The sequence below is a fragment of the Grammomys surdaster genome, unplaced genomic scaffold, assembly GCF_004785775.1.
Source record: "Grammomys surdaster isolate TR1022 unplaced genomic scaffold, NIH_TR_1.0 125603, whole genome shotgun sequence".
NCBI lineage: Eukaryota > Metazoa > Chordata > Mammalia > Rodentia > Muridae > Grammomys > Grammomys surdaster.
Genome location: NW_021620446.1, coordinates 1,248,485 through 1,262,647, shown reverse-complemented (window position 1 = coordinate 1,262,647; position 14,163 = coordinate 1,248,485). Strand labels below are relative to the sequence as shown.

The following is a 14,163-nucleotide window of genomic DNA, read 5'->3' as shown; positions in this document are numbered from 1 at the left end:
TCCCTCCCTCTCTTCTTTCTTTCTTTCTTTCTTTCTTTCTTTCTTTCTTTCTTTCTTTCTTTCTTTCTTTCTTTCAATGGGATTTAACTGATTTTTAAGATTTATTTTATTCTATGTATATCACTTTTTTCTCACATGTAAACTATGCACAATGTATATACCTGGTGCCCATGGAGGTCAGAAGAGGGCATTGAATAGCCCCAGAACTGGAGTTATAGGTGGCTGTAAGCTACTATGTGGGTCTTAGGAATTGAACTCAGATTCTCTGTAAGAACAAGTGCTCTTAACTGCTGAGCCATCCCTTTAGCCTTGTGCCACTTTTTGTGCTGCCTGGCACATAGAGGTTTCTCAAGGAGTGACTTTTTTTCTTCTTTCTTGGAATTTCAGCCTGTAGTTTGATATAGTTGTCAGAAAGCAACTGCTTTGTGTCCTTGCCAGACTCCTGCACAGGGTATCTCTTTCTACCTAGTCTAGCCTGAAATTGCTCTGGAATTGGCAGCAAGTAAAGGATGCCACCTAGCAGGGCTGGAAGCCCTATGGTCAGAAGGGAGTCTGTAGCTACTGCTATAGTCATTTTGGCTACCTCTACCCTTCCATTTACTCAGGGTACTCATTCCACTGAAGGGAGCTGGTAAGCTGAGCCTCTGCTGAATGGGCTAATCTCCTGTCATCCAGAATCTCTTGGTGTAGCCTCATAGGGTGGATAAGGCACTTGTGTGCAGGAGGCCTTCATGGAGAAGGATGAAGGATCTTAGGGAGCCTTCCTTCCCCAGCTGGAAAGGTACAGCCCAGCATCATAGTTTTGAACCTCATCACACCAGGAAAAGAGTATGCACTGTCTGGAAGTGAGCAGAACAAAGATTGTCTCCCAGCACTCATTGCTTGAGACCCCTGAGGTCTGGAGGAGGGATTGCCAGGAGTCTGGGACAAAGGAATCTTCACCCCAGGAGCTCTTGCTCTCTGGCAGTGAGCATGCAGTGCTCCTTCTGCCCAGCCTTGGCTCTTTGGCTATATTGCCTGGGAGTTACCTCTGATCCTTCAGGCTCTTCATAACTCAGGGAAGAGCAGGTAGCATAGGATAATAGGATACTGCAGTTGATCACTCTAGATTTCGTTCAGGGAGTCTTTTCCACAGGCATGAGGCTTGTGAGGAATTCCTATAGCCTTGATCAGGTATGTTCCCAGTGGATTGAGACCTGGCATGCCTCTGCTTTTTGTAGGGTGACTAAGGTTGCATGGCTGGTAGGAGCATTATTTACTTAACCTGGAGCAGTTCACTAGACTGTCCAGTATATGTCTGGAAGACACACTTACTTTGCTGGGGGATAGTAGGGCACTGAGGTGGCTACTTTGCTATGGGGTCTATGTTCCTGGCTAGAATGGGTCTGTGGACCCTGGAGCTTCTCAATCAGGAATTTGCCTCAGGTATGCAAGCTAAAGGCAGATGTATGCTTGAAGGTGTTTGCTTATGTGCACCCCTTCTGTGTGTAGGTGGTCCTGTGTGGGTATCTGCTGCACCTGAATCTGCAGTGTAGGAGTACTTCATGATGATACCAACTTGTTGGTCATTCATGAATGTGAACTGCCATCATCTGGATGCTGAGCCCTGAGTTTTAGGAGGAAGCTCTCTGGAGGAATTGTTCAGCATGCTGGAGAAAGTCTAGCTCCATCTCTTGTGGGGGTATGGGACAACAAGGCTGAAGCCAAGGCTGATGTGTCTACATTTGTATATCACCGAGGTAACAGTGGTTATGTAGGATGTCTGAGTGTGTACTGATCTTTCTGTTTTGCTCCATGGTGCCAGTGAAATCGACTCTCCTAATTAAATCCTGCTCTATTAATTAAATCCTACAGGGGCTTTCCTGGTCCTTAGACCACAGTTCAGACCTCACATTTCAGTCCCTAGAAGTTTCATCCCTCTTATATGTACTCTTCCCTTTAACCTTCCACTGACTACTCTTCCTTAACACCTGAGCTCCTACCTCAAGACTCTTTTCCCTGATCCTTTCTCAGTTGCCTGTTTCAAAGCCTGGCAGAATTGAACCCTCAATATAGACTGATTGTCCAGTCTTACCAGCCCTGGCTGGGCTTTGGTAAGCTATTGAAGAAAGGTCCTGGGCATAGGGTATAGAGCCAGATATCTCACATAAAGGACTTTATATCTATGATGCAAGGCCATCCCTTAGTGTACGGGGCACTGTGTGCTCTACTCCTCCCTGATGTACTTGGGTACCAGGGATTACTAGTTGGAGTTCTCTGACTGGACTAGTGCTGTTCCATGGCACAAACTCATTTCTGGAAGCATCTCTAGGAGCTCAGATGTTTTGGAACTCCAAAGGCAGCAGCCAGTGAATGGCCTTTTACCCTAAGGTGACTAGCAAGACACTGAATGTCAGGGTCTTCAGATTCTTTGTGATACTAGCTTTTTACTTTGGAACTGATCCCAGTGCTGACCACTAGACACTCTTTATTCAAACCCTGCTCTTGCTTGTGGGACCAGAGAACAGCCCAAGTCTATGGAATGGGTTTTTCTACCCTGGGTCTGAGGGGCTTGGCTGGCTGTGTAGAGCCATGTGTCTGCCAGCTACAGCAGCCTGACAGTAGAATTGTGGAAGTGTTGTCTAGGGTGGCCACAACAAAAAGACATCTCCATTTTTTCTGTTTCATTTGCTTGCCTGCCTTTGAAAGAAACATTTCAGCTCCCATGTGTGCTAAGTACCCTCCTGTGTTTATGATGGATCCCTGAAAAGTGGCAGGAGATTCATTTGCTTCATAGTTTTGACTGAGATTTTTGGTTTATGGGGTATATCTAGCCTGCCCCAGGGATTTTGCTTTGGAAGACAGAGCTTTGATGCTCCACTCCAGACTACTGCATTAACAGCTTCAGTGCTTGTCCAGAGAGATAGGGGTGTGTGTGTGTGTTTGCATGTATGCAATGAAGGGATGAAGAAGAGCAAGAATGAGTGGCTGGAGCTGTAAGCTGAGCACCATGAGTCTCTCATTTCCCTGTTATTAACCACAGTTGCCATCAGTGATAGAGTTCAGTGTTCTGGTATCTTTGCTGAATCACTGATACAGGTATCAATAATGCAACTAAGTGATATCCTGGTGATTCTGGTTTGCATGGAAGGGAACACAGAATTAATCTGTCAACACGGCAGGCGCTATGAGGTCAGAGACAAATACAGAAGTAAAGAGACTCACTTGGGGGAAGTATTTATGATTGAAGAGCCAAGCTGTGGCATCCAGGTGTGTGTTTGGGAAGGCAAACCAGATACCAGTATGGCCAGTCTGGGGATATAGTTCCCTTCAGCTGGGTTACTGTGGGCTTCCCAGTCCAGGCAGCTGCATATATCACAGAGGTTACTGTCTTGAAAAAGGCCTGTCCTTTTCCCAGTCTTCCCTCATGAGCTTGTAATTAGTTTTGTTCCTGAGTATGTCAGCCATAAGGCTCCCTGAACACTGTTCTGGATGCCATCAGTAACTATAAGGATGGAGCACAGGCCCTGTGGACTGAGAACATGAAAATGATTCTTCTTCTAAACCTTCATTGTGCTTTACTGGACACCCAGTAGATGACTGAGCTTCTAGGATGTCCCTTAGACCCAGGTAGTTCTTACCCTGTAGTACTTATATATACATACCTTGGTCAGTTCATGGTTAGGCCTTAGTGGAGCTTTTGGCAGCCTTCTCCTCTCAAGTATTTGAGGGCTTTGACACTATCCTCCAGGGAATATCCTCTGTCTTGCCCAGATTTTGGTTGTCTTAACTCCAGTTCTATCATGCCCCCTCAGGACAGAGTCTGTCATATAGCAGGTGGGGGTACAGAGGGTTCCTGGTTGTTTCTAAGGAATCATTGTCCTTAGAATCTGTTCATTGTCTCAAAAATTTCTATTCTCATATTTTGACTGGTAGTTGATTATTTTGTTGACGGGCTTCCTTCTGCAAACTTTGGTTTGAAAGGTGTACTTGCTATACTTGTAGCTCCTTAGTTCCTGAGTTTCTTAACTGACCTTGCTTAACTGGAATCTCAGGTGGACACATCCAGAAAACTGAAGTTTTCATTGTTTTACTTCCTGCAGCTGTGGAGTACTTTGTGAGAACAAAGTACCATCAGGTATCTGACCATCTCCATATCTGACCCTATGCAGCTTCTGACATCAGACAGGGTCAGGGTGGTATGGTGCTAGGCCCTTGCTTTCTTTGATGTGGACATGCTAAGCTGTTTGATGGCAGAAAAGAGCTGGATCTTGACACCAGAAGAGTTATCTTTGAGTTTGTGTTTTCAGTGGCAATCCAGTGCAGAGGTACTGGAGCACTCCTACAACTACAGCTGCATGTCTGCTACACTTCCTAGTCACATGCTCAAATCATACTACCTGTAGCTTGTTTGCACCAGTTTTCCAGCTGAACCCTACTGATCATTGGGCAGTGACTTCCAAGAGCAGACCTCTCTTCCCCCTTTTAGAGCAAGGCTTTTGCATTCTAACTGCTGCCATGTTCTTTCCTAAATCTTTATATACACAGACATTTCTGTTTCCTCTTGAGTTAGTGTTTAGCTGTAGAATTACTGTCTTGGTATAACTTTGAAATTCTAAACTACCAACTGTTTCCCAAATTAGTCATCCCATTTTCTATCCACACCATTGTTGTATTCCTTCTCTGGCTGCTTCCCTCCTTTACTCACCTTGTCATGTATTTGCATGCTGTTTGGCTTGAGCCATTCTCAGGTAGCAGGAAGTGAAGACAGGGGTAGGGCATGGAACGTGTACACTTCCCAGCAACCATCCCTGCTAAGTACTCTCTTATGCATAGTAGCCTGTGGCTTAGGGCTTTTTTAAAACTCACTCCCTCCCTCCCTCCCTCTCTCCCTCTCTTTCTCTCTCTCTCTCAAGATTCATTTATTATGTATAATATCTGCCTGCTTATATGCCTGCAGGCCAGAAGAGGGCACCGGATCTCATTATAGATGGTTGTGAGCCACCATGTGGTTGCTGGGAATTGAACTCAGGACCTCTGGAAGAACAGTCAGTGAGTTCTCTTAACCTCTGAGCCATCTCTCCAGCCCAACAAATGCCCTTTCTTTTTCTTTTTCCTTTTTTCTTTTCTCTTCCTCCTCCTCCTCCTTTTGGATTAACAAGTTTATTTTATGTATATGAATACACTGTTGCTGTCTTCAGACACACCAGAAGAGGGCATCGGATCCCATTACAGATGGTGGTGAGCCACCATGTGGTTGCTGGGAATTGAACTCAGGACCTCTGGAAGAGCAGTCAGTGCTCTTAACCACTGAGCCATGGTATCTATTAGTTAGGGCTTTTATATTGTGATAAAATACTGTAACAAAAAAACAATTTAGGGAGTAAAGAGGTGTTTTTTCATCTTACAACTTTTGGTCTGTCATCCAGTGAATTCAGGACAGGAAATCAAGGCAGGAACCTGGAGGCAGGAACTGAAGCAGAAGCCATTGCGGAGTGCTGCCTACCAGTTTGCTCCCTATAGTTTGCTCTTTTTGCTTTCTTATACCGTCTAGGACCTACCCAGGTTGGTACTACCCACAGTAGACTGTGTCCTCTCATATCAATTATCAATCAAGAAAATATCCTACAGACTCGTCTACAGGCCAATCCTATAGAGGCATTTCCTGGATTAAGATTGCCACTTCCCAGAGGTCTTTAGTTTGTGGCAGGTCGACATAAAACCAGCCAGAACACTGTGTGATTGTCTGCCTTTGTAACATAGCTTGTTCAATCTTAGCTCTTCTTGAAAACAGGATTGTTTTTAAATAATTGAGTTGTAGGACTTCTGAACTTAGTGCAGATAAAAGTATTTAGTTGGGTACATACAACTTATGGTTACCTATATTGTTCATTTTTTAACTTAATGATTAATTTATTTTTATTTTAGGTATATATAGGTTTTGCCTTTGTGTATGTGTGTGTACCATGTGTGTGCCTAGTATACAGGTGTTGCCTGCAGAGGTCAGAAATGGGTATCAGATGCCTTAGAGCTGAGTTTCAGATGTTTGTGAGCTGCCACATGAATGCTGGGAATAGAGCCCAGGTCCTCTGGAAGAGCAATCAGTGCTCATAACCATTGAGTTGTCTTTGCATCTCCAAGTATGTTCATTTTGTTTAAAGATTTATTTATTTTATGTATGTGAGTACACTGTTGCTGTCTTTAGACACACCAGAAGAGGGCATCAGAACCCATTATAGATGGTTGTTAGCCACCATGTGGTTGCTGAGAATTGAACTCAGGACCTCTGGAAGAACAGTCAGTGAGTTCTCTTAACCGCTGAGCCATCTCTCCAGCCCAAGTATGTTCATTTTTTAGTAGCACTAAAAAAAAAAATTTGAGTATATTTAAGTGTTGGTGAGATCCTTTTTATTCTTTTTAATTTAGTGCTGTTTATATTCTGAAAAACTTTGCCTACTCTGGGCTTGGCAGAGGCATTGCTAAGCTTTGGTTGTGTTTAGTTCTCTGATGCATCTGGGTGCGAGATGGGGCCTTACCATTATTTCTTACCAACACATTCCTTTCTCCACTGAATGATTTCATACTTTTTTCATACCTTTGTTTTGACATAGTTTTCATTTCTTTAGGTCACATGCCTAGGAGAGAAGTAGTTGAGTCATGGTAATTGTATATTTAACTTTTTAGAATACCTTCAAACTGTTTGCCAGACTAGCTGGTCATTTTAGATTCCCTCTGATAATGATTAAGGAATCTACTTGTTCCATGTTTTTGTTAGTACGTTATTTTAGCCATTCTGATAGGTACTGTTGTGGTCTGAATATGGTTTACATATGCTCCCCCCAACCCCCAGCCTGTATGTTGATTTTAATCTCCAGTATGAGACATTTATCAGTAGAGACTGATTCCTATCGTGATGTTCAGAGGCAAGAGCTTCAGTGGGTGATAAGGGTTAGAGAAATCTTTCATATGACACCTTGGAATTTAGTCAGCAAAAGGCAGTTGATACGAAGCTGGAGAGGCAGCTCAGTGGTTATGAGCACTGATTGATCTTCCAGAAGACTGGAAGTTTGATTCTCAGCACCTGTATGGCAGCTCATAACCATCTGTAACTCTAGTTCCAAGGAATCCTGTGCTCACTTCTGGCCTCCATTTGTACCAGACACATGTATAAATATACATGCAGACAAACACCCATACACATAAAGTCATAAAAATAAAAGGGAATATTTGAGGTTTGTTGTTGTTGTTGTTGTTGTTGTTGGTGGTGGTGGTGGTGGTAGTTGGTTGGTTGGTTGGTTTTAGTTTTGACAGTTGCCAGATGGGGGGGCCCTGAACTTCAGAATTGTAAGCTAAATAAGCCCTCTCTTTAAGATTCCCCAGCTGCAGGTTATTCTTAATAGTAAGACAGAATAAAGTGATGCAGGTATGAAGTGGCTGTAAGCCATACTGGATGCCATCTTTTCCATCATCCATACCAAGCTCACCATCAGGCCATGGTGCTGTCTGCAGAGCATTTTGGGCAAGTGCTTTTTCCCACCCCAGGTACCTCAATGCCTGGAGAAGCTGCTAGCCCAGATTTCTTGCCCCATCCCCATTAGCATATACCACAACAAGCAAAACCTGTAAGGAACATAGATTGAATCATACCACTTTCCTGAATACAATTTTGGATGATTTTCTGTCCTGATCCTTCCCTGGACTTTGGGTCTTATACTGTTTGGCCAGCCTCTGTCTGTGTTTACAGAGCACTGATTTCACCTTTTCAGTTCTTGCCTTCTTTAAAATTTCATTTTATTTATTTTATTGGCTATTTTATTTATTTATATTTCAAATGTCTTCCCCCTTCCTGGTCTCCACTCTGCAAACTCCCCATCCCATCTCCCCTCTATGCCTCTATGAGGGTGCTTTCCCACCCACCCACCCACCCACTCCCGCCTCACTGCTCTAGCATCTCCCTACACTGTGGCATCAAGCCTCCACAGAACCAAGGGCCTCCCCTCCCACTGATGCCAGATAAGGCCATTTTCTCCTACATATGTAGCTGGAGCCATAGATCCCTTCATGTATGCTCTTTGGTTGGTGGTTTAGTCCCTAGGAGCTCTGGGGGGTTTGGTTAGTTGATGTTGTTCTTCCTATGGAGTTGCAATCCCCTTCAGCTACATCATTCCTTCCCTTAACTCTTCCATTGGGGTCCCTGGGCTCTGTCCATTGGTTGGCTATGAGTATCTGCATCTGAATTGGTCAGATGCTGGCAGAGCCTCTCAGGGGACAGCTATACCAGGCTCCTGTCAGCAAGCGCTTCTTGGCATCAGCAATAATGTTGGGATTTGGTATCTGCAGATGGGATGTATCCCTAGGTGGAGTAGTCTCTGGATGGTCTTTCCTTCAGTCTCTCCTCTACTTTTTGTCCCTCTATTTCCTTTCAGACAGGAGCAATTCTGGGTTAATAATTTTGAGATGGAAGGGTGGCTCCATTCCTCAACTGGGTCCTGGGAGCCTCTTGTTTCCCTGGCGTCTGGGACTTTCTAGTGGCCACCCCAAGTTCCCCACCTCCCACCGTTACATATTTTTATTCATTTTCCTGGCCCTCTGTACTTCTCTCTTCTCTCTTCCCGTACATGATCCTGCCTCTTCCCTCCCCCTCCTCTTTCCCTCCCAGATCCCTCCCTCCCTCTAGCTCCCTTGATTATTTTGTTCTCCCTTCTAAGTAGGATTGAAGCATCCATACTTTGGTCTTCCTTCTTCTTAAGCTTCATATGGTCTGTGAGTTGAATCGTGGTTATTCTGATCTTTTAGGCTAGTATCCACTTATCAATGAGTACATACCATGTGTGTTCTTTTGTGTATGGGTTACCTCATTCAGGATGATATTTTCTAGTTCCATCCACCATGAAATTTGCAGGTTCTTGCCTTCTATCTGCTCTTTAGCCAGCTGCTTGGCTTGCCCTGCCTTCTCATGTCACTTGGGTCTCATTTCACAATGTGACAGTTTGACTTACATGTTGGCATGTTGTTCATTTGGATACTGTTTTTAACTTCTAAAAGTTGACACATACCTGCTTATGGGGTTCAGTTACTCAGGATCGTTGTCCTTTCAGAATCTGTTTGCACCAGCTTTCTCTCCTGGTCATAGTTTGCATTTTTCTGGTTTTTGTTTGCTTTTTCACACATCTAGCACTTTTTTATATACTACTACCAGGAAGTATGTTATTCAAAGGCTCAGCTTCTTGTAACCAGACCACCCTCCAGGAGGTAGGGCCAAGCTTTTCAGCACTCACCTACTCACTCTTGGCTGAATAAGCCTTTTCTTTTTCTTCCTGAGAGGAGAGAGCTCTGTACAGTGGAGACGTTACAGACAGCCTAGCAGGAAAGCTGGGGCTCCTGGCTCAGAGACAAGTCATATGGGGACCCTTAGTGGGAGGTTAAGAGAAGACCATTTTCCTTTTTCATCCCGTAGCCTCTGGCTAACTTCGAGGAAAAAAAAAAGTAAGAAACACCCAAGCTTGGTTCATACCTGTTACCTCTGTGGAGAAGTTCTGCAGTGTCCATCTCTTGGCTGGCAGGAGAATGGGAGATTGACTCCCACCCAAACCATAGTAGAGCTTGAGGGAAGTACCTCCCTGTCAGTCCATGTTGATTATTCTGACACTGCAGTGGAGCCCAGGATGAGATGGGGTGAGAGTGACTACTTCCAGTTATCTGATTTCTATAAACAAGGCCTTGGCTACACAATTTGGGTGCCCATGAGGTGTTCCAGATATTCTTGCTTCCTATGGCTCATAGTGGCAGTGATCCTCACTGGCAGACCTGAGGAACAGCACTGTCCAGAACCAGCTTTGTGTCCTCCAGATTCTCCAGAAACCTATTGACCCTTTTCAAAAAGCTTGTCTGACACTGTCCTGCAGAGTACTAGCAGCTAGTACCCACTCTGCAGGGACCCTAGTGGCCTGTTGATCCCTGTCCTGAGTGTGCTTGTCAAAGAAGCCCTGCCTACGTGCTGTTTCTAGTCTTCCCTCATCAAGGCTGTGTTCAGCCTAGGTCTAGGTGGCAAGGGAGGGCCTCCAGGTGTGACTTGGATCTTTCTGACAGGTCCTTCCCACTGCTGGGTCCACCCTGTCTCCACCCTTTTGGCCTTGCTGATTCCACCCTGCCCAGCCAGCTCTTCACTTTGCAAAAGCAGTTCAGACACTCCCCTATTTCACCAGCCTGGGCGGCTCTTACTATGTAAAAGGAGCAGCTGTTTGTCTCTGCTATGGTCCTCATTGGCCTAGAGCAAGGGCGGAGGGCACTTCCGAGGGAGGGAACACAGAGAGCTACATTGCCTGGACCCCACTTTCCCTCACTAGCTCTACAATCTCCACGTCATGGTTGGAGAACATTGCAGTCTCCCTTCAGAGCGAACTCTGCTCAACCATCCCCCCAAAACTGGACTTCGATGTAAAATGGTGCTTCAGGCCGTCAGCAAAGTGCTCAGGTAACAGCCTGCCTAAATGCAGTCTGCCTAGGAGGTGGTTGGCTGTAGCCCTGATTGCTTTCTCAGTAAAGCTGCCTGCTGTGCTGGGGTGGGCGTGCCACCTTTGGTGCTGGGGTAATTGGTGCAGCTTAGCCAGTCTAGCAACTGAGCTCACTGCATGCTACTCAGGAGCACAGCCACCCGCATTGAACCTTTGCTATATAAGTTCTTGTTTGTCAGACAGGAGTCCTACTCTGCTCCCTCTGGAAACTGCTGGACAGTGAGTAGCCTTTATCACTAGCAAGTTTGTCTAGGCTCATGTTTTTTTTGGCCAATGGCTGTCTCTCTTTGACACGAACCTTGGCTGCCCAAGGCAAGAATGTCTTGGAGCCTGTCCTTGAGTGTCCAGAGAAGTGGCATGCTATATACCAGGTGCTTGTATGATAGCTGCTACTGGAGTGTTGCCAGGAAAGCTTTTCAGACTTTTCTGACTTGCAGTGGTGGTCTTTCTCCAAGTCTGGGGTGTATGTAGAATGTAAGTGGATGAGTGAGGGGATGTATGGATGACCTGCTGGTGGGATGGCAGTTTCAAGTCAATTTGGGCTATACTCCCCAGCCAGAAGGGAAGAGACACAGCCCTTTGGACTCCAGTCAGTTTTCCCTCCCATGTAGGAATCTTGTGTTTGTCTCTTAACAAAATGGGCCATTGACACCTATCTTTTCTCTTTCCGTCCTGTCCTGTCCTCTCTTGTCCTCCCTCCCTTTCATCCTTCCTTTTTTTTGAGACATGGTCTTACTGTATAGCCTTGGTTATCCTGGAACTCACTATGTAGACTAGCCTGGCTTTGAACTCACAGAGATCTGACTGCCTTTGTCTGCTGAGTGTTAAGGTTAAAAAATATATACCATGCAGGACCATTATTATTGAAAATGAAAGTAAATAGCATTTGCTTTTCCAGTGCCTCTTTTAACTGTGAACTTCCAAAGTATAGAACTCTTCGTGAGGCCTTGACATGAATCCACCTGTGACAGCCCCTTGCAATTGGCTGGTGAGTTCTGGAAGATGTTTCTGTGCACCTACCTGTCCCTGGTCATCTCTGACCCTTCCTGCTCCTCTGGGCCATTGACACCTTATTACCTGAGCATCTAGACAGGGAGCATCCACAGGGGATGCAAGCAGGAACCAAGAACTGCTGTCAATTTCAATGTGAAGATGTAAAGTTTTAGAAGAATGTCAGCAAGGTGGTGGTGTCATCTCCCCTAATTTGGAATGTGATTGATGGCAGTAGTAGAGGACCACACACATGTTAACATATGTGTGGTTAACAGATACCAACATCAGCTCCAAGGAGGCCAAGGAATGGCACTCACCTGCCAGTGACTCCTGGCTTCCTATACTGAGGGAGGTCCTATTGGGAGACACCTTAGCCTGGCCTTCTTGAGGATCACACTGAATTCAGTGAGGATAAGTGGGTACTGTCTAAGCATACCTCAGCCCTAATGTGTCTGTCTCTTTACTGCCTTGTTCTCCAGGTGAGTGAGTCCTTTACTGGGTCAGAGTCCTTAGTGAAAGTGTGCCTTATCTTGAGGTACTAACTTTTCTGGATAGGGGCACAGATACTCTTGAGAGACCTCCAGTGACCCTCTTCACTGCTTCTGACCAGCCCAACCTGTGTAGTATGATAGTGCTGAAGGATAAGATAGGACTCAGAGGATCTTCTATCTTGGCCCTTGAAGCCAGGTATTAGGCAGTGGAGTTAGTGAGGACTTGGTCCAGATATGGGCTTTCAGTATAAGAACTGGACTTTCTGGGCACCACAGAGACCTAAGTCCTGATAATTGCTGCAGAAGAGATGGTAACCAGGAGTGAGTATACTCATAGTCCAGCAGTGGAGGACCAGCTATTGAGGGGTTGAGGAGAGCCTAGGAGTATTTGGCTAGGCTTTGAAGGCCATGCTAGCTTGTGCCCTGTTGATAAGGGGCCCCTACACTGATGGGAAGAGTTAGTTCTTTGAGTAGGCTGCACCATAGGTACTTTCTCTGACCAGGACTGTGGGAGTCTCCAGTAGAATAACTCATAGCACTGTCCTCTTAGCTTTTAGCTGTGCTGTATCTGAATAGTAGTATTTCACAGACCTGGCCTGGGAGGGCTTGTATCTTTAAGATCTTCATGCCCCTGCCTGCTTGCCGTACTCCTTGTTCATTAATAGTCATCCTTGAGTGTTATCCCTAAACTCTTAGTATTAGCATCTGCCTTCTTAAGGTTCATTCCAGGCCTCTAGAGGTTAACTTCTAGTCCCTCGTTGCTAAATTCCCACTCTATCTGGCCCCTCACTGTTAACCTAGCTGGGGCTGTTCAGGTGGCAGTGTGGGGAGCAAACATTCTGTTTCTTTAGAGGCTTAAGATATCCATACTCAATGTTCCTTACTTCTTTGGAGTGATGTACTTTGTCTCTAGACTCTTGGATGCCTTCCCCACCATCCTCAGACCTTGGTGTTCTTAAGTCCTTCATCCTCATGACTTGCTATGTATGCTTCCCCCAAGTCTGAGCATTCCTCTCATAGAGTACTTTGCTTTGTAAGCATCTGTGTTGGGTCAGAGGCTAGAGAACTTAAGGTGGAGCTCTAAACGGGGCTTTGTGGGAAGATACAGGCTAAGCCTCACTGCAGGGCAAGAGCAGATGGCAGCATAGCATCTTATCATCTTGGTTCCAGAAAGATGCTGCTAGCCTTCTTCCCACCAACAATATCAGAGCCATCCCAGCCTCATGCTTGACACCATGTTGTCATAGAGATTCCTTTTATTAACTCTGCAAATTTCTTTTGCTCCTCAGAGGTCAGACTTGCAATAAGGATTGGCTCACACCTGGTGCTGGGGATGCCAAAGGGTTCTGTGTTGTAGGATATGGCCGGCTAGAATAGAAGATGTGACATTTCATAGTTGGGCCCTTAAAGGACCAGAAGAGTTTGCATATGGGCAGGGTGGGCATAGCACTGTGGCAACAGAGACATTGAAGCAGAGAGAAGGAATCTAAGGCCAGGTGGATGTGTGGGAGACAAGAAGAAGGTGATTCTGGTAGAACGTGGATACCTCTAAAGTAGGTATTTTACTAAGTAAAATGCTCATTGGGGCCAGCCTCACACTCACCATTGGGAGCTTTGTTTTGGGGATGTTTTTCCAAGGATCTCATAGCAGTTTTGTGTGTATACTGATGTGTGGCGCCCACTCCCTGGTCCCTGTAGTACATACAGTCTGTGTGCTGCTCACTCAAGGCTTTGTCTGCATAGTCCTCCCTCCACATGGGTCACAGTGGTGAGTGGTATAAGGAAGCCAGGAGAGCCTTTGACCTCAGGCAAGTGTGCAGATATGGCCAGCCACTGATGCCATGGCCTTTCCAGCTTGCTTCAGAACCCTGGAGATCTTTGTTTGCCCAACCTACCATATGAAAACAGACACTGGCAAAGGAGTTAAAACTGGTCTCTAGATGACTCTATTGCCCTGGCTAAATCCCCTTCAGGGAAAGAAATTGGAGTAAGGCTTTTGATGTCCTTCAAGAGGCCTTTCTACTAGCAATTACCATATTATTCTCAAGCAGAGTGTGGGCCCTGTGTTACCTCTTGTTCCTCTTACTGGAGTGAGGGCTCTGTGACTAGGACAGAGAAACTTAGATTAGCAGGAGAGTGTCTCAGAGTGTTCCAGGGTCCAAGTTGGCCCTATGTGGTGGGGGACA

At 45.6% G+C, this 14,163-nt stretch overlaps 1 protein-coding gene across 5 annotated transcripts in view; it reads left to right on the top strand.

Annotated features, from left to right (window-relative positions):
- Nucleotides 1-14,163, top strand: part of Mob2 (MOB kinase activator 2) — a 56,087-nt gene that overhangs the window by 28,064 nt on the left and 13,860 nt on the right. For 2 of the 5 annotated variants that reach the window (XM_028787003.1, XM_028787007.1), the window contains exon 1: nt 10,256-10,453. The exons of the other annotated variants lie outside the window; for them this stretch is intronic. In XM_028787003.1, coding sequence (XP_028642836.1) covers nt 10,344-10,453 — 110 coding nt within the window. In that variant the 5' untranslated portion in view covers nt 10,256-10,343. Of the gene's footprint in view, nt 1-10,255; nt 10,454-14,163 lie in introns of those variants that run through there. 5 annotated transcript variants of the gene reach the window in all.